General features: G+C 38.5%; 1 protein-coding gene across 1 annotated transcript in view; it reads left to right on the forward strand.

The window, feature by feature from the left end:
- The window catches only part of LOC142382636 (GDNF family receptor alpha-2-like), a 62,485-nt gene extending 58,101 nt beyond the window's left edge, over positions 1–4,384 (forward strand). Inside the window, exon 8 of the mRNA XM_075468714.1 lies at positions 3,219–4,384. Within this exon, the coding sequence (XP_075324829.1) occupies positions 3,219–3,344 (126 nt within the window). The 3' untranslated portion in view covers positions 3,345–4,384. The remainder of the gene's footprint in view (positions 1–3,218) is intronic.
- Positions 4,385–21,137: the final 16,753 nt, after the last annotated feature.

A 21,137-nucleotide genomic window follows, 5' to 3' on the forward strand; every position in this document is an offset into this window, starting at 1 on the left:
TAATTAGGAAACAATAAGACGTGTGATTACTCAAGCAGGAAGTTTATAATTAGAGAGGGAGCTCGTAGGGACATTTTGGGCGGCCCTGCGTTCTCAGACAACTATGCCTGGCAATTAAAACTTGTCAAACTTCTACAGCAGATAAATTGGGGGAGTGTTGTTACGGCGTGAGTCCTCTTGGCAGGAAAAATGGCTGTCCAAAGCTGTAAATCTGACGGTGACCAGCGTGGGTATCGTAGTAACACATTCTGTGTGTGTGTGGACACATGACTACAAACGATATGAGTAAAAGAATATACGAGGTGTGGGATGGATGGATAGACGCTAACCACATGACAGAGTAAAGGATAATCGGCAGCCTGGGACTGTTCATTAAAATTATGCTGATCCATTATACGCTTTACCACATTTTCAGCAAATTTAGAAGCATAATCATTCAAAATGTCACTCACAGTGATTGTGGGCTTTGACATGCTCAGTGAGTAAACATATGGGCTTATATATATATGCATATATACATATATATATATATGCATATATACATATATATATATATATATATATATATATATATATATATATATATATATATATATATATTACCAGTTTTACCACAACATAAATGTTGCTTCCTCCGTTTGATTTCGTGCCAGAGACAGGGAGCAAAGTTCACACAATTTGGACTTTTACGTCTTATTAGTTTTTATTGCTTTGATCAAAATCAGTTATCAACAATAGTCGCATCATCAGTGGTACACTTCATATAATAACAGCTAACTGTCACGGCTGATCCTTTCCAACCATCACCAGAATTAAAAATGTTAGATTTCTTGTGTTGGTTTTTGAATTTTGTGATTCTTGAAACCATGGCGACAGGCCAGATATCAGTCAGTATCAATAAACATGCTCTTATTTTAAGGTTGGGGGATTTCAGCAGCAAAACTATTTTAAGGTAAGATAGACACTAATTACCTATTGGCGAATAAACGTTAATATGAGGTGTTTCCATGGTTATATGAAACATAAAATAGGAAAAAAATGTTCCTCTGACACCCGAGTCCACCTCCTCCTTATGCATAGAACTTTTTGCTGTACTCAGGTGTGGTATAGAACGTTCATATCTATGAAACATACTGGACTGTAATCCCAAATGTCCTCACATACAGAGCAAAGCAGCTAGTGCGGAGTCAGAGGGGTTGCCATTACATTCTGTTTTCTTTATATGGCGAAAGACAGTTGTTTTCCTAGATACTGTCTTAATGTGTTTTGTTGAGTTTCACGATAGAAATTGTAAACTTTTCTTTGCTTAATTTCCAAGACAATTTTATAATTATAATCCAGATTTGAATGTCACCGTCTTCACTCTTGACAAACTTTCCAATGAGGAGCTGCTTAGATTCTTGTATTTGTACATGCATTAACAGTTTGACGCAAAGCAACTCCAAAATCAGTGAGAAGCTGCTGTTGCCTGTGTTCCCATGTAACTCTGTCACTGTTGATTTTCAGCTCAATTGAATAGAATTGACTGTGGACACAAGTTTCATAACTCAGGGTTACTCGATAACTTGCCATGGGACATGCAGCCCTGTTTCACTGTAATTTTGCTAATGTGCTGATTGATAATAAAGATTGATATCGACATGAGAAGTTAGTTCACTGTAAGTGTGATCTGAACAGTTTAAATGTGCACATTTGAGTGTTTTCAACCGCTCTCTCTCTCTGCGTGCGCTGAGATGAGGGCATGTTTTGACACTGGTTGTATTCTGTCACGGTCTATGCATTTGTAGGTATGCGTTTGTGCTTTAGGCACCCATTTATGTGTATGTGCATGTGTACCTTCTCACAAGCCTGTGTGGATCTGTGAATATTGGCTGCAGCGAGAGAGCTGGACTCATGTCAACAGGCTGCTGCCACACATCACTGCCCTTGCTAATTAATTGGCTTTTAGTTGTGGATGTGTTTGGTGCATTGTCAAGCTACACAGCGCTGTGTTACCCAGCACTGCCCTTAAACACATCCCTCTGTTTTGGCAGCTGTCATTTCAGTCATTCCTTTGTGTAATGTTAATACACTAATATGGGTACTATAATAACAGCAGCTATTTTGGATACAACACCTTTCTCTCCTTCACTCTCCCTTCTTCCCCTTTTCCCTTCACAGGAAAAGAAAAATGTTTCGGTCTTGTTAATATAATACAACACTATTTTCTTGCTTCATTATTTTTTTTTCTCATTTATGCGTTATCTTGTTGTGGTGAAAGACGAGGCGCTGGTAGATAACATCCGAGTAGATGCTTTTTTTCTGTGTACAGGGAAATGGACCAGTGCAATCTCTGCAGAGGTTGCTTTGGTGTAGATGAGGTGAGGGGCAGGTGGAGGAGGAGGAGGAAATGTTTCATGTTCCTTATGATGTGGCTCAGTATTGCAGTGCTGCACTGAAAAATGTGTCCCAGCAAATTGAGCGGCATTTCTTTAACTTGAAGGCAAATGGTTATGCTTGGAGTTACAAGAATCCGAGCAAATTGAAAAAGTATTCAAATTGCTAACAGTTTTATGGAACAGCACATAATGAAGCTCATTGTGGTGTGGATATAACAGTGAAACTCTGGAGGCCATAGAATTTATTATCTGTACTTATTCCAATTGTTAACATCTTCGTAAAGAGCACTCGGAGTTTTTATGCAATAGATAAAGTTACTTTCTCTCCTGTGCTTGAGAAGAAACAGTTCAGCCTCTATTTGCTGTTAGATATGTCTTATGAAATATTGAAAAGAAATCCACAGCTGGGGCTGGTTTCAGTAATGTGTGTTTGGCATCGTTTCGTGTATTTCGTGTAAATAAAGTCTATAAAAACAATTTAAAGGCTTGCTGGCACAACCGTAAGAGAGTTTAAGATATACAAGCTCTCAAGAAGCTTTCCTTTGTTGCCAACTTGTTAAAGAAGCAATGAGCACACTAAACAGCAGAGATTTGAAATATGCTGAACATATCAAAACATTTGATTGACCAAACATTTAATGTCCATGCTAAAGAGGCTCTGTTATGTAACCTCTCACTCTGACTTTTTTTTCCACTGTACCCTGCAGTACCCTACTGTTTTTCCTCCCTCCTATTATCTCTTTTCCCTTATAAAATGCCAGAGCAGAACTGCACAAGTGTCTGAGTCATGTCTAACCTTTACATGTCTCTCTCCCTCTGTGTGTCCTTCTATCTGCTCAGTATCCTGAACCAAGAGATAGTGGCCTGGACCTGAGCGGGGATCATTCTCACTGTCTCTGTGCCAGCGTCTGGGCTCTGCTTCCCAGCCTGACTCTGGCTCTGATCCTGGCCCAGCATGCCTTGTAGAAGCGCCAGGAGGAGAAAAAAGGAGGTCATCCACCCACAAGCTTATCAAAAACACAGAAAGTGTATTTTCTGAGACAAATATTAAGAAGGCTGAAACTCTGTTGACAGGTAACATTAATGGCATTTACGAAAGAGGAAAAGTAGCGGGAAAGTGTGGTGGAAATTATTTAGATTTTACAGCTGTACGTTTGTTGTTCATATGGTGAATTGTCCGGGCTGACCACCACTGTGATGGAACCCATGGCTTTGCAAAGGCCCTTTGGCAGAAAAGGACAGGAGGACCATTGTCTGAAAGGAACTCCTGCACTGACTGAGACATAAAACTGAAAAAGTACAGCTACTACAAAGACTTCTGTGATTTTCGCACTGGAGGATGGAAAGAAGAAATGAGAAACAATTTTAAAAGAACACAGGTTGACAGAAAAGAAATTGTTGCAGAGAGAAATGGAATGAGCATGAGGTAAATATTGAATAGTAGAAAAAAAAAGAATGAGAAAGAGACTTATTTTGTCTTCAATCTGGTCCTGACTTAATCTTCTCTTAAAAGAACAGAACACAAATGTATGGAAGGGGTGTGATTGCATTCTGTCTCTTCAAATTTAGTGTAAACTCAAAACTGTAAAGCCTATTAAGTGTTCTAAGTGTTGGTATAGTATATGTGACCATAATAAATCTACAGCACAGATCTTTCATTCGGGTGCTCCAATATACTTTTTAAGCAGGTGGTGAAAAGTATCGAAGCCGACAATGTTAAGAATTAATGGTTTTATGGTCATTTAAGATGTTGTTGTTGACTGTGGGTGTTCACCGTATGTCCACCTGCACATGTGTATATTTCTGTTTCTACGTATATGAACAACACTTTTATTTCATTCAACTTAATGATATCTAGTACCTTGAAAGGACGTTATTGTATGCCAAGATTGCTCAGTATTGGTACTAACTGAAGGCTTTCATTATCTGCATTTATATTTGTCTATTAAGATTTATTCACAAAGAATGTATAAAGCGATGAGATTAAACAAGTTAAAATTTTGAAAGCCATTATCTGTGTGTGAATATCATACTATATTGTACTCATTTAATTTCATATGCATTTACATTTAAGCCAAAAATGGCTTGCGCAGAGCAGTTTTTCTCCCTAAGAGTTGAGGTCCACACTGCGATTAACTGCAGGGGGTTTTGAGAGAAAAGTTATCCTCAAGTATTTGAGCTGCAGCACGTTGTATGTCACAATCAAAGGAATTTTCAGCTCTATTGTTCTGCACCTCAGTTGTTCTAAACTGGCTAAATTAACATTTATTTATGATCAACTTACGTAACCATATGTAGTTATTATTGTGAAGCTGGTGTTTTTTCACCTTCTTAGTCAAAATGTGATCCTTGAGACACCTACTGATGCATGTAGTACCATAAAGGTGGATTTTAGTACTGTTTAAGGGGTTGTCTGTGGACAGATTTGGTTAACAAAATAGCCCAAACAACTAAGCAGAATATAAGCAAAAAAAAATCAACTTTACAGAGGTGTCTCGTTCATATGAAAATCAGTTATAGTTTAACAAAAAGGCTGGTGTATGAAAATGTTTCCACTGGCTGGTGTGATCTCAAGCCAAGATCCTTATCAAGACAGACTTGACAAAATGTCACCAAATCCTTTAATGATTCCCTTGATGAATGGACATAGTTCCACACGGGCCAATTTGTTGCATTTGATTTGGAAAGTCCCCAGTGAGCAGATTCCACACACGAGGCGCTTTGTCTTCGACCACTGATGAAAGGACCCCACAGTCATTCATCAAAACAACTCAGAAGTCGACTAAAATACATTATGCCATGTAAAGCTTTAATTTATAAAACATTACAGAGCATATTCGCACATCAGATAAGGCAGAATAAATAATATTGTGCCAAACAATTAGAAAACTACTAAAACGTTTCCCTGGAAATATTAGTTTACCTAAAATATACTACTTTTCTTTTGAAAACACGCTCTGGCAGATATAGACAGAACACTCCCACGTCGGCATGTTTGCAGATCACAGATGCATTTTTTTTTTGTTTTATGTTTATGCTGAGATCATTTTTTCCCTGGAGTGAGTGAATGTTCACTGTCCTCACAACCATAATTTTCACATAAATGTTTATGTCCTCAGGCAGCACATCAAGGGTAGTGCTGTGCCACATAAACGTGTGCTATGGAACCAAGCAGTCTCATATTACCGGCTGATTTAGAAAAGGTTTACTGTCTGTCATGGATCACGGATGTTACATCAAACTCTGCTCATTATGTTATTGCTCACTGTATGTTCCACAGTATGGCTGGGGTCTGGAAATTGTTATTTCGTGGTGAGTTGATTGGAACAAGCATCAGAGAGTATACAGTAAGACGTGAAGACTTCCAAATAACCTACATTTTTCTTTTAAAAGCTCTAGATTTAACATGTTTGAACAATGTAACCTTGTTTGATCTTTTGGCTCTTTATCACTTCGGATGTTAAAAACTAAGATAACCCTATTAGGTGAAGAGTACAAGCTGTTTCATTTCAGTGCTTTCTGCATTAATCTCATAAAAACTAATAACACATTTTAACTTTCAGTATTGCAAACTCCCCTGATATTTTAAAAGTTGCCACGGAATAAATCAATGACTATATGCCAGTTGTCAAAAGCATGAGTAGACAGCGTATTCATAAAAATACGTATCAAACAACTCTCGTGTAACCAATCCTGACATTGCTGCAATCCTTTTCAATTACAATGAACCTGTAAAAGTTAACAGAACAAGCTTGCCCTAAGATGTTTTGAAAGGCATAGAAGAGATCAGTGTTTGCCTAACATAAAGTCAATCTGGCTGGACAAAATATCTTAATTTAAGGCAAATCAAATAATTAATCTAAACTTCAATAACATCAACACTGAATGTTCGGCTCAGTTATTTCAATTCTAATATATAAAGAAAAATAACGAAAGTTTCTTATCTTACATCAATATTAAACTATTTCTGAGGGAGAGATGCATCAAAGATGAAGCAGAGCTGCCAGCTCTCTGTCAAAAACAGCCTCAGTTGTCCATAATGTAATACAGACATAACAGAATCCAGACCGTAGGACAAACACGACCCAGTGAGTCTTTCTCCAACAGACGCAGGCTCTTTTTACAGCAAGAAAACCTTGTTATTTTCATGTTTGCATTTTCATATTGAATTGCAAAGTATAGTTGAACGCACTACCTGCATCCTACACGATGAGTTTGTCCAATTTGACAGCTGAGGCCTCTTACCTGCAGTCAGTTACATTTCTTTGCGTTTTACATTGTTGCTAAATAAGAGTCTACAGCTAGATTATTACTAAGAGCTAAATTGTACACAAACTGCAGCATTTGTACCTTTGCAATGATAAGAATATAATGATGTTTCCTGGTTATGTACAGCTATTAGTCCCTGACTGACACTCAAGCCTTTATAATGTTTTTCTCTTAATTCCATATATGGAACTAAATGGTACTTCTGCTATGTCAGCCTCTTTTAGAATATTAGAATATTCTGTACCATTAATGCAACATGTAAGCATACATCACTGTGTATATTTTGCAGTCTGATAGATCAGAAAATTTACAACTAAAGGCTTACTGTTAAATTTGCTGTCACCAGAAAAGTCATTTCCACACCCACTTCCTATTAATCAAACTTTGATTTGGTCAGTTTGTTGCTTACTTCTCACTAAATTTGATGAAGCACTATGAGTGATTATACAGTCAACTTACTGTAAAGCTCATCAGATTTGGCAGATAAATTAAAGGTTTTGACATGTAGAAAATTCAAACTTTTCCCTATTTTCAAATCCCCCTCCCTGGTGTGAGTTTGGGGAGAAAAACATTGCATATCAGCAGTTCTTTCACAGAATATGAAATGTTAAAAAAAAAAAGCAAATGCAGTAGACATTCGCATCACAATGCACAATTTCAAAATGTATCAGGGATTGTATTGGAGATATCAACAATGCAGAAGCACAGCAGTGGGCCAGCTTGAAAAGAGACAGAATAAAGCTCTTTTATAGGAGGAAAATTGAACTGTGGCAACTGGGTGTGGATGTTTGATGTTAAAGCAAAAATGATATGGTTATCTTTCTGCATGGGCATAATTTAAGCTTCTGAGTCAGAAATGCAAGAACACGTGTTCAGAGGAAAGTGCTCAGCTTCCAGGAGTGAAGTGGTGGGCACTCATTCCCCCCCCAAGTATGTATTCATGGGTGTTTGTGTGTCTCTGTGCATGCTTGTATAAACAAGGCGGTGTTCAAGGATGTGATTTGGAGGGTGTGAAAATTCTTAAAGAGGAAATCTGCTAGATGAGCGTTTTTTTTTCTTTCAAAAGGAGTCCTTGTGGTGTCCAGTTTGTTTCTCCTCTTCAGATGACTGGGAGAGGAAAAGCAGAGGAGGCAGGTAGCTGAGAGGTTTTGGGGGCACGGGAATAAGAAAGCGTCAGGTAGCTGTACATTTCACAGTTGATTAATGAGTCAGTGGGATGATGTCTGTTATCAACTCCCCGCACATGGCAGGGAGAAAAGAAAGGTTTACTGAGGCTAGAAATGCTCCAATCACAGGTGGCTCCCGTTGCTGTCCCATCATCCCTTTCTGTACTCACCCACCTGTTTTTGTGCAACGCTCTTCTTCTCTTCTCCGCTGCATTTTATACCTGATGAAATACCATGTGTTGAGTAGGGAGCCAGTGAGTCTTGCCTAGGAAATATGTGATACGTCTGCCATGCAGTTCACAGTGTGTATCGCAGTCTTTGTTTGGAGATTACCAGAGGAACTGATGTAAACACTTGTAATGAGGAGATAATGTGGCTTATGTCATCATGCCAAATAAAAATCTGCTTGCAGATGGCTGAAAAGGAACCACAACAAAAATATTAGCAAAAGAGATAAAGATGTGCTTGGAATATTTCACTTTCACGCTTGAGAGAAATGGATGTTTGATATAAACTACAGTTTATCAAGTTTGATACACTGCTTGGATGTGTTGACTCTTGATAAATATGTATGGCATGCACTACGATATAAGATGTAGATGATGCATCTTTGGATACAAGGGCACAAAAATTCAAGTGACAGCATGTATCCTTAGCACTGACTTGCACCATGTCCATAATAAGATAAATTACATAGAGTAAATGGAAAAAGAAAAAGCAACAGACTCATAAATTCAGTCTAATAGAGTGCTCACATTGATACATATTGTACACATTGCTTCATCGTGAGATTAAATATCTCTTTAATGCCAGCAAAAAATAATGAGATGTTTTGTCACAAGCAGTAAGCCACATTATTTCCATTGTGGTTTCATTTGTTCCACTAAAGGTGTTAGTATTTTACTATAATGTGATGAAGCCCCTCTGTTTGATTGAATTGCAACACAGCATCAGTGGCACTTGCATGGGCTAAAAGTGATTAGAAATAGACATGTTGTGCCAATGAGACAGACTGCAGGGCTCATCTTCTGTTGAGACAACTTTTGGCCTTTGATTCATCAGGACTGAAAGCAGGGATGGAAAACCTACAAAAAATGACTGTGGAAGCAGTTCTGTTATGTCTATACAGAATGCATCCCAGTGGCATGGAAAGTATATCTGTTAAACCACCATTTTCTTTCCTGTGTTCCTCAATGTCATAGCTATCATATTGGGATGAATGAATGAGGAATGATAATATCTGGCATTGAAATGACAAAAAGAGTTTTTGTCAGTTCTAACTAGCTGTTAGATCGTTAGCACCCAACAGCTGCTTAATGTTAGGGGTGAGGCATTTCAGAACTTAATTTTTATGTGGCAAATAGTTTAGTGTTCAGTGATGGCTTCCTTCACTCCTCTTTCAAGCCATATGTTCTCTCTGTCCAAAAACGTTTTAAAAAGAGTGTCCCTTTGTTTTAGATACTTGTGGACTTTGAGGTCCTGTTCTGGGGACCTCGTTGTCCTGTTTTGTGGCGGACACTTGTGGAACTGCTCTTTGGTCTGTCATACTATAAATCACTGCATTGCTGCTGCCCTAGACTTTGCCCCAATTCCTCAGTTTTGAGCACTTGTGTGAAGAGAGATGTTTGTAGGTACCCTTTGTAGGTCAATTTTGAAGAGTGAATATCCAGTCAAGAGAACCCCAAAACCAGTTCATGGGCCAAAGGTAGATGCAACAGGGCATTTACATATGATGACACTGCAAGAGGTTAAGTACTAGGACTATCATTGGTAAGAACTAGTTAGAATTAAGGTAGCCTCTTGGATGAGAGGTGAAAGGCCCTCAAAAGCCTAACAAGAAGTCAAGCTGCTTTTTGCTTAAAGGGACACTGTGTAATTTCTTCCCCCTTCTAGTGGTGCAATTTTATTTTGCAAAGTCAAATGAATTTGCTCTCTAGCGCCTCGCGTTTTCAAATGTGCGTTGCAACTTGTTGAACTACGGCAGGCGGTATGTGTCAAGATTCAAGAAGCTCACGTTGCCTTTTTAATTCTCTTTTTCGTTTTTTTGGCAACGAGGATCCCTTCTCCTGTGGCGTGGCATAACTATGGTCTTCCATTGCGAACAAAAGTGCAGGCCGTTCAGGCTGGTTTATACCAGCGAATGTCTAATGGCGTAGACTGGCTCTGTTTTTACCCGCGTGCAAACGTGACGTCAAAATGGGGAAAACGCGATTCGAAGTGCTTTATGTCCCTCTCGGCACTTTGTCGTTTTTCATAGACTGGAAGGACATGGCAGCCTCCATAGAGCTTGCCCGCTCTATGTAGATACAGACAAGTTATTCTTCGCTCAGGAGGATAAGTGAGATTGTTGACAGAGATAATTTTACACCAATGAGGACTAATTTATGAATGAATATGTTGATTTGAGCTAATAAATGACTTAATATATTACACAGTGTCCCTTTAAGCCCTTTTGATTACCTTGACCTAGTTGCTGACAATTCGTAACAAGAGTAACTATACCAAGTCTATTCAATCATTAAAAATAGGGTTTTTCTTAATTATTTCACTTATAATTCTAATTGTTACTGCACAAGCCAATAAACCATAATACCAGAATATTCATAATGAATTGGGAACTTTCTGCATATCCATCAATTTTATGCATTTTTTTAAAGACACACAGAAATCCAACTGAAACCGTCATGTATTGTAGGTTTCTTATAAACCTCAGAACAGCTCCTGTAAAGTATCGGCCCCACAAACAGTAGAAGGAAAAGACGACTCATCACAGACAACGTTTCATTATCAGAGCAGAAGTCATTCTCAAGTGGTTTCATTTAAGAAGCCGCAATGTGCACTTAAGAGGAAGGAGAGGGGCAGATGGAGCAGCCTCGTGCTGCTCTTTCAACCATTGGCCTTTGTGTGACGAGAGATTGAGACCAACATATGTTCATTGTGTAAAATATTGACCCTTTGGGATTGACCTTGAGGGCTTAAAACATTATCATAATCGTGTACAGTTTGCAGGAGCCTAATGATACCCTTAACACAAAATATTTCAAAAAGGACTGTTTAGATGGAAAAGCTGAAATCTTTCAGAAATATTTTCAGATGAAAAGCATTTAATGAAGTTAAATGGATTTAAAATTGATGTGATTTCTTTCATCTTTTGTATTACTTAATCTGCTTGTTGAACCAAAACTTTTAAATGGGATGATAGATGCGCTGTTCACCACAGTTTTTTCAGTGCATTCAGTTCAAAAAGATTTAATGTAATCCACATAAAACCTATGCACATGAGTGCGGTTACCCTCACTGGAAATAATCTTGTTACTTGTCATCATCACCTTTGAATATGCAGAGGATATGAGTTTTTGAAGTAAACTATGGAAAAATCTTGTATGCATATTGTTAGACAGTAAGGGCTTTGTCTTATACATTGCTGACAGATTAAATATGAACAGCATAGACAAAAAAGGGTTCTATTTCAATCAGATCACATTTTTCTGCTGAGACATTATCAAAATGTCTTTTTTGTTGCTACTTGAGAAACAATGTTACTTACAACACTGTGTCTCACGAGGGAAAATAGTTTCAGTCAAGAGGAGAGAAACTCAAAGACAGAAAGGTTGTAATGGAAATCAAAACAGGGCCCACATATTCTTTTAAGCTGACATTTTTGTTGTATTGCGGGAGGAGTGGACAGCTGTATTGAACCAGACCACTTGTGATGTAATTCCTTGCTCCACTGAAGAAGGACTGGACATGTCTATTGTCAAGTAAAAAAAAAGAGTGAAGGTGAAAAGAAAAAGAGGCGGGCAGGGAATGAAATAGAGCCATCAACAAAAACAAAGAAGCACTGGAGAGAGAATAAAGGAGGGAGGAGCGGACTCAAGCCAGTGGAAGTGTGAAACAATCCGATATAGATTCTGCCATGGCTGTTCGACTTTGACTGCGTCACGCTCACCCCTCTGCCTCTCACATGTGGCATGGTTATTGATGGAGCCGTCATATCCAGGCTGAACATATGTTATGAAATTCTACCCCTCTTATTGTATTTGGTGATGAGATCTGTGCTCTCTCCTTCTCAGCTGTAGTCTGGCCCTTATTGCACAGCCACAGCCATCCTATGGAGGGCTCATAGAGTATGCATACAGCGGAGTTTGGCACATATGGGAATTTTATTGCTGATCTCCATTGTTGCTGTTGTTTACCTTTCCAGGTCTGGTCTGCTACAAGAACACTTTATTGTTTTTTTTCATATTGTTTTTCATTTCCAAACAGCTGGAGTGAAACAAGAGGCAAAGTTGGTATAATCAGTGGCTGCCGGTAGGGTCTAACAGGGAGAATTGGACACATTCAATAGAACAAAGTACAATAAGATAGTGAAGAAGATATTGCATAAAACAAGAAATGCGTTACAAATAAACATTAGAATTTTGATATTGCAGTGGACTTGGGTCCATGAATAGTTTCTTATGAGCAATGGAGGAGTTTTCATCTAAATTTCCAAAAGGAAGGAAAAATGAAAGGCAAGAGAGCAAGAAAGAGGGACAGCACAAACACAGTGAGGAGACATAGTATAAAATTCACATGACAGGACTGGTTATCTTGAATGCAAATGCTGGCTATGTGTTTGCTGGAGTGACACATTGGTTCTTTTATTGATAAATTGAGGGCCGCTATGCTGTAATGCTACCAATATACTTTGTAGGAGCCCGGGTAGAGGACCTTCTCTGAAGGCATAGATGATGACAGACTGTTTAGACTGCTCCTCATTATTCTTGCGCCTCCCGGCCCAGAGCTTTAACATGTTTATGACGTACACATAGTGAAAGATTCATTATACCCGCTGTCTGCGGTGATTTAAAATGGTACGGGTGGATTTTTGGATTACCGGAGCCCTAAAATAATATATGCTTTGTTTTTCTCACCACTGAATCTGAATTTATAGAAGATGACCCATCATGATACTGTAGCCTGTGTAAATAAATAAAAAAACATTTGTCACAGTTCTTGCAAGTCTTGGGGAGGATTTAAATTACATGATTAGAGTATTTCCCTTAATGAGGTATGAGGAAGGTATTGAAAGCATTGTTATACGATAACCGTTTTGATAACCTATTTACGATGTTCCTTTAGTGATGGAAATTTGTCATGTGTGACAACATTTTCCATCATATAGCTTTTCCCCATTTTTGTCATAGAGACCATATAAACTGAAAATCCATTATGCAAAAACATTCAATCCATACTTCTGTGCTGAAGGGGCCATACTATATAGAAGAATATTTGCCTTCTCCCTGTGGACATACACACCCTCGGAAACAGATGTGTTGGAAGTTTCTCCCTGACATCTTGAGCCGTGCCCAAAGTATGTATATATGCTAAATTTTAATGTATGGTGCATCAACCAACAGGTTTCTCTTGCTGGACAATACATAAACAGGCACTGGTTTCCTTGCCATTCATCTTATCTTTTCTGTCTTCACAAGCTGATGATATTGTTCAAAGTTAAACGTTTCGTGACCATTGGTTTTATGTCTCGGCTCACTTTGAGATGTCATCGCTAAGTGCCCTGATTTATATGGATGGTCTCTGAGGTGATTCTTGGATCTTGTGCAAACTTTGGACAGAAAACTACACAAGATTCCCGAGTAAATTATCAGGTATAGTCTGAAAACAAACTTTGACAGCAGAGTGATCAGAAACATACTGCCAGGGTAATGAAAAAGAAATCAATATAAATATCAGGACATGAAAAAAAAATCTTGTGGTCCTTTCCAGGCGTTAGAATGAATTAATACAAAATTAGATTCACAACAATGCATACTGTATTACATTGTCATTTTTTATTTATCTTACCGAAACTAAGCCAAAATGCAGAGGCGTTGTGGGAAAACCAAAGTACAGCTTCACTTCTTCTGTGGGAAAAAAAGAGGGAAAGAGGCAGCCAGGTGCTGCTAATCAATCACATGTGATGGCCTCTTTAATAGCTGAAGTTTTGGCAGTTTGCTGGTCTGAAGCATCCATAGCTCTTCCATCACTCTGTGGTGATAAAGATCATTCACAAGTGAAAAACATTTAAGATAGGTGCCAATCTTCTTAAGAGTGAACATCATGTGAGAACATGTTAAATCTGAAAGTTGATGACTGTACATGATTGTAGTCCATCTTTGTATGATACGTTTTCTGTTCAGAAAAAGCCTTTGTGCCAAATAGAATCTCAGTGAGTGTACATCTTGGGCTTAACTATTCCAGCAAGAGTGCTGTGTCAGAGTACTCAGTCAGTGAAAAAAAAAAAGTATTCAGGAAAAAATATTTTCATTACAAATTCAAAGTTAATTTTGCATATCTTAAGGAGATTCGCATTTCATTACATTTCTTCCCCTCCTGTATTTCTCTCTGATGAGCAAGTGTTTTCCCTCTGTGAGGGTGCTGCGGGGCTGCATTACAACTTGCTGCCCCTCAACCAATTAGAAAATTACTCAGCATATGAATTACTGTACCAGTGCTTCATCAATTACCGTAAAACTGAGTATTTTGCTGCCACAGCAAATATACAGTAACTGTGGTGGTTTAACAGTCATATCATACCCAACTGCAAATAATATTATTCAATTATAAATATCTAAGTGTGTTTCACAACCACAAGCAGGAAAACATACTTGTGTGGACTCATTGGAGTAAGGTGGCCATTCCAGGAAATAATTTATCATGACAGAGGTGATATGTCAGCATATCAAACAGTACTGATAAGAAATGCAATAATATATTGGACATTTTACACAACCAGAATCTAAAGAATTAGAAACTCGAAAATAAAATGCAGCATTTCAACACTGCATGGATTAACCTTAGGGGGGAATAAATATAGAAAAGCAAGACATCCTAACATCTGAAACAATTTAATGCCAGATTTGTTGTTCAGCTGAAAACAAAAGGCAGTTAAGATGTGATCAAAAGCAAAGTTTTCATGAAAGTGAAAATCATACAGAGCTCAGCGCAACGGTGGAGAGGAGTTAAAGAAATCTCAATGAGATATTGCAAGTGCAAAGATGTGTGTAAACATGTGTGTCTGCGTGTGTGTGTGTGTGTGTGTGTGTGTGTACAAGGGCAGCCTCACGTGATGGTGTGTCGAAGCTTGTATTTTTAGGTCTTTTGCCCAGGGCCGTTGTATGAATGTGTGTGTATGTATTGAGGCATAGAAACAGAGGTGAACAGAAACTGGAAGACGCGAGCAGGAGAGGTCTTACCTCTATTCCTGTCTACCTCTATCAGTGGAGAGCTCCATGTTAGTATTCTGAACTGGAGCCTTGGTTGGAGAGTAGCACTCACAACCAACAGACCTCAAACCCTGAGGACCATGCAGGGCCCCCAGCAGCTGTAGACGGACGTGCTGAACAAACCCAATGTTGGGTCAAAACACCTCCTTTTACAACCACATGTCAGGTTGGGCTGCTGCAATAGGGGAAACATGAATACAAGAGAAAAAGAGGGGGGAGTGCAGTGAGGAATCGTGGAGGGAGAGATGCGGACACAGAAATAATAAGAGTTGGAGGAACAGAGGAAAAATAAAAGGTGTAGTGCAGCTGGTGTCTTACAGATAGTGATGAGAAGGAGGAGGGCTATATACACTGTGTGTGGTGTACACTGGCTGCATGTGTGAAGTACGGAAGACAGGGGGCAAAAGGGAGATATGTAAAAGGAGCACACAGACAAATAGGAAGAAGGAGGCAAAATGTGAAAAATCACAAGGCAAGATGAAGACCTTTTTTTAATCACAGAGTCAGTTTACTGGACTGTTTCTCCCACCAGCCATTTCTCTGAATACTGATGCAGCACAGTGCAAAGAGAGCCGCACTTCACAACTGCAACAGAATTTCTGAAGCTGGAGCTATAAATCGTCTACCACACAAACGTGAGGTTTAGTTTCGGATTGCTAAAACATATTTCAACATGGACATGTTAATAGAAGCTATTCAAAATTTTAGGAAATACACTAATTTGCTTTGAGACAGCGGGATGGGTATGAAATCAATACCACTAATATCTGTTTGAATACAGTCAACAGCTAGTAATCATAAGGAGTGAAAACACAGGGAGGACACATATTGCTCTGCTGTATCTGTGGTTAAATAGTCTTTCAGCATGTCCAATTCTCACTAAATAGCACATCATATTGTATCTATTTCATCTAGTCCATACAATAGATAAAACAATAAATCATATCAAATTCCTGCAGGTTTACTGTCCCTCTTGGGTGGAAATGTAATCTTACCTTCTATATTTACAGTTTCCATCAAATCTGAAAGCAGTGGGAAGTAACTTGCATGGCTTTGTGCGTATAGGTAATATAATCAACACCCAAGACATTGCTACAACCAGCCGAAATTGGTAAAGGATTGATGGGTAGCTTGTGTCATAGTTCTTATGACTTTTATCAACATATGTCACAAAAGCATCTGCACCGCTGACAGGCCAACCCCCTTCACCTCTTTCTTGCCACAGTAATGCTCCATCTGCATTTTCCATCAAACTAAAAAAGATGAGAAATTAGTTTTTCTCTCTCTGCAGTGAAATGTAAATCCATCCTTAAATAAAAGCATTTTTATGTATTCAGTCTTTGTATCATGAGTCACAACCAAACCAAAAATAAAGTGAGTACAGACTGGGGGGGGGGGGGGTCCCGCTGACAAAGCACCCAGAATGGACACAATTGGTGGAATTTGGTCTGCAAATTTGGGCAAATGAGCATAGGCAGCATTACTGTTTTGCATAGTGGTGGCTCTTAAGCCTCTCTAGCTTTAGCTTTACGTTAACAAGCTAAATTTGGTCTCACTACCTCCCTTAGACTGATGTAATTCTATTGAATTTATCCATTATCTGGGTGTGAATAACCATTTTGAAATTATTTCTCTAGCGCATGTTACTTTCACCAAAATATGGCAACATTTTCGAACCGTTGTGTAATTACCTCTGTGCTTTTCCATAACTGCTGCATAGTGCAAACAAATATTTCAAGATGCCTTCTTTCCGTAATATAGCTGACTTTTGGTCATCACATATTGCTTAATCTTTCAGGTCATGGGTGTGAAGGTTGCATAAATTTTTAAAAATCAAGTTAAAACAAAAGCAAAAAACTGACAAAAACTGAACAACTCTTTAGCTGAGAGGCAGCATATTACCTTTACCATAAACGACTGGCTCTCATTCACAAGTGGCTGCTCCATCTTTTATGAAGGTATCACTGAAGACTCTTTGATGGGCATAAATGATTAGTGAGTTACAAAACTGAACACAGGGGAAAGGGGTAAACATTCCATGGAAAATGTGAGAGGAGGGGGTGATTAATTGAGGAGGTCAAGGAGACTGAGAGCAGTCGGCGGCTTGTTGATGTTTGCAGTTAATGGGAAAGACAATAAGATGTTAATGGACGGATGCGAAACTCGTGATTTATTCCCATAGAAATGGTGCTTTCAATTGCTTTCTGTCAACAAAAGTATAATTATGAATATCTTTTGTGGTGATTTCAGATTTTAAAGGGACATGTTGACCAGATGACAGCACAATAACTCCTTAAATTTTGAAGTCCCCATAAGTTCAGTGTTCAAGTGATTTGACATCTGTCTCATGCTTTACATCTGTTCTCCTTAGTCTTTGTTTTTACAGGAACAATGTAATTATGTAGAAGCAAATGGCCCTTTACTGGCTGTTTCATGGGGACATTTACATCCAAGAATTTTATCAGCTGATACAGTCCCGAATACATCATCCATGGCCACAACAATAACAAACCCTCAAAACAGTTTGTTGGCCTTTTGATGTGAATGATTTATTTAAGTTAGTAAATGGCCAAGTATGGATACATTTGAATGTATATTACTAAGAACAAAATGCAGCAAATACAAACCACAGCCATGGTATTTTCAGAGTAAGAACTCTGTAAATAAAGATCGCAAATGTTGAGATGCTAACTATGTTATGTATAATGTGACTGCAAAAAAAATGTTGGCAGAAATAGTCTACTGTGTGCATATCTATGCTTTAATCTTCAGGCAACTGGGACATGTAATCCACTGACACAGGAATAATGAGGTTTCTTTGGAAAAGGGATTGAAACCGCAACACGGTAAGAGGAGAAAAAAAATCCAAACATCAAACTACAGTATTCAAGTGACAGTGGCAGGTTTAGTGTGACAGAGCCTGAAATTTGTTATGAAATTTATTCCTGCATTCTGTCTCTTCTCATTTCTGACTCTCCTGACACCAGCATCTGCATGTCACTATAATGCAGTAAGTGAGCGTAGTTGAGTCGACTAAATTTTCATCCCGCTTTTTATTATTTTGTCAAAACTTTGGATCAAGAATTCCAGGGTTACTGTGCAGAGAGCGGTGCGATTCTACAGTTCCCAGGTCTGTCCTGTTGCAGTGTCCAGATGTAATAAGTGGAAACAAAAAAGTGAGCAACTGCTGATGTTAGTAGCTGAGCATTAGCTTGAACCAGACCCCATGCAGACCCACTTATCTCAAAATCACCTGTGTTCTGCAGTGCGTATGGCCAATTATGTTGAGCTAAACCAGTACTCCAGAAACAAATCAGAGCTCAGTGTTGTCATCTGCTTATTTGCAATCTAGAGAGAATTCCTCTTATTTTATTCAACCTTTGCCTGCTTAGAAGGGGAAACTTTGTTTGGATATAATGTATTTTTCAAAATCTAGTCTCATCCTCACTTATTCATAAGGGTCAAACATCAATGCAACACAGAGAAGAGAGTAGTGATCAATGCATATCTTTTCTCTGTATATCTGTGAAGTTGCTCCAAGTTATTATAAATGTTCTTTTGGTTTGATACAATTGAGTTTATATGGGCTTAGCACACAGTATATCCCTGCATCAACTGAATATCTGTATTTTTGTTGAAGAGACAAAATCCAATGCAGTATAAAAAAGTTGATTTTATTGAAGTTCGTAAGGCATATGAGGAAATCGAACTTCTTTCCATGCAATCGGGTCAAACAGCTTCTGATCCAGAGTCTGTTTACACTTTTGACTTTTTTGCCTTAGCTGAACCGTTATAATGGAGTCCTCTCAAACCTGAATTGACCACTGCATTGATCTGCACAAACGAGGTACAGATAAGGTTGACATGACATTATGTAGAGTAATTTATCTTTAAATTTGCTAAAGTGATTGACACTTGAAAAGGATTCTTATTAGAATTTCATAGCTTTGCCATTCATCAAGATTAAATGCATGAAAGTGAGAGTGTCTGTGCAGATAAGTGGACTCTCTCAGAAACTGTTTGATGTTGGACTTAAACACACTTTCTTGTGAGGGGAGAGACAATTTAAAATAACCTACATACCCTCTTAAAAGCTGCCTTTGAAATAAAAGACAGTAATCGGCTCAACAGTGAGTGAAATCTGCCACAGAATATTTGGGTGTATGTTTGTCTGTATGCACCTGTGTTTATGCCTGTGTCCACTCTCCTGTAATGGTCAACTAAAATTTCACACTCTATTATCTGGTCTCTCCAGCCAGTAAACTCATTTGGAAAAGAGATTTGAAACAATAATGACTATATAAATACATAGGGGAAAAGGGGGTAAGAGGGAATGATTTCAGAATTATTTTGACAGGAGTTGGTCCAACTCGCTACTGGGGATTTGGAAAGGCAGATAGACAGAAGTAATGGCAGTGACTAACTGCAAACCAGTGTTTTTGTGTATTCAGGCCCCTGTGCTGAAAGCAGTATTTTCTCCACAGTTTGAAGTCCTTTTCCCAGGATAATTATCCATTGTAGATGCCCATCCTCAGATAATGACTGCATCGCTACTCAGCTAGGAAATTAACAGGGACCCAGAGTGCTGAAAGCACAATGGAGGAACTGCCCCTGTATCAGCACTCAGCTAATTTCAACCAAGGAGAGAAATGGGCAAGCTGTTGTTAATACTTCCCTCTTGCTTATAAGAAATAACATAATTTCATTTTGTGTATGATATCATCTAAAAGGAAGAGACAATGAGGCTTAATGCATGAGAAGACCAGGCTTCATGAAGTGAATGACAACAGTGCCCCCTTGTGAAGCAGATAAGCACCTGCTCTCCATTCAGTAGCACTGCAGCTGAGGATTTGCAGGCTCCAAATTGTTCATGTCTTTCTCAAATTAAGCAGCTGATTTTTACAGTTCTGCCTCAAAATGTCAACATACTTTTCTTACTTTAGCTATGATAAAACGGATAAAGTGATCAGGGAAGATCAGGAGTGGCAAACAGCAGATGAATATAGTTTTGCAAGGAGCGTTTATTTTAAGGTACAAGCTCATGTAGCCAAGAATTAAAGCTGGATAAATAACAGTATGCATAAAGTGCAATCACAAGCTGGCATTATGTCTGGAGAGGGATTTTTAAAAGTGCTTCAGAGAGGCAGGGCCTCGGTTTTAATCAGAGTGGCAAGTATTATCACGTTTGTTTAGCGCTGTGTTCACAGAGGTTTGATTATAGGATAGTGAGGGCCATTTTTCAGCAGCTGGCCTCTTTACAAAGTCATAACTAATGGGTCACAGACAGCTATTTTCATGATTTAATTCACGTACTTGTTGGAAGCTGGCATTTGGCCAAAAGTCAGTTACAGGTTAGTTATTACTGCAATTTACATATATTACACCGTCACAGTCTTTATAAGATACTAAACATAGCAATAAAATTGTCATTTTGTGCAAACATCACGTATGAAGCAAGCAGATTTTCAAGAGGATAGGTGCTTGGTGTATTCTATTATTCTGTTCACGATAGCTGGCTGTGCATCTCGTTGCAATTTATAGCCAAGTTACACTCCATATAATCCCTATTAGCAGATGCTTAAGACTTTTCAGAGCAGTTAACTGTTGTTAGCCTCTTAAGTGTTAATCGCAGGAAGAGATGGATGACTTTATTTGTGATATTTATGCCATATTTACTATATATACCATACTTGTATAGTTATACTGGAACTGCAAATCACACCTGCTGGGCAAATTGAGCAGATAATGGTGACTTCAGAGGTGATCCATAGAGGTGACCTATAACTCAACACCTATACATCAGAAACTTAAATAATCAGCGATTATATCAGTTTATTTTATTTACCTCACCACTTGATATGATGAAAATCTAGTTGGAACGATGAAGTAAGGATGAAAAACGAAGGCTCAGTGTGTTCCAGACACATCACCGTCCACCCTTTAACCTATCCTGCCTTCACATTTCTACAGAGGTAAGATGTAAATGGAGGAGGAGATGTCTTTGTATTTGGACTACTTAACTGAAGTCGCTTAATCTTTTTAGGCTTTGAAGTCAG

The sequence above is a fragment of the Odontesthes bonariensis genome, chromosome 6, assembly GCF_027942865.1.
Source record: "Odontesthes bonariensis isolate fOdoBon6 chromosome 6, fOdoBon6.hap1, whole genome shotgun sequence".
NCBI classification, from domain to species: Eukaryota; Metazoa; Chordata; class Actinopteri; order Atheriniformes; family Atherinopsidae; genus Odontesthes; species Odontesthes bonariensis.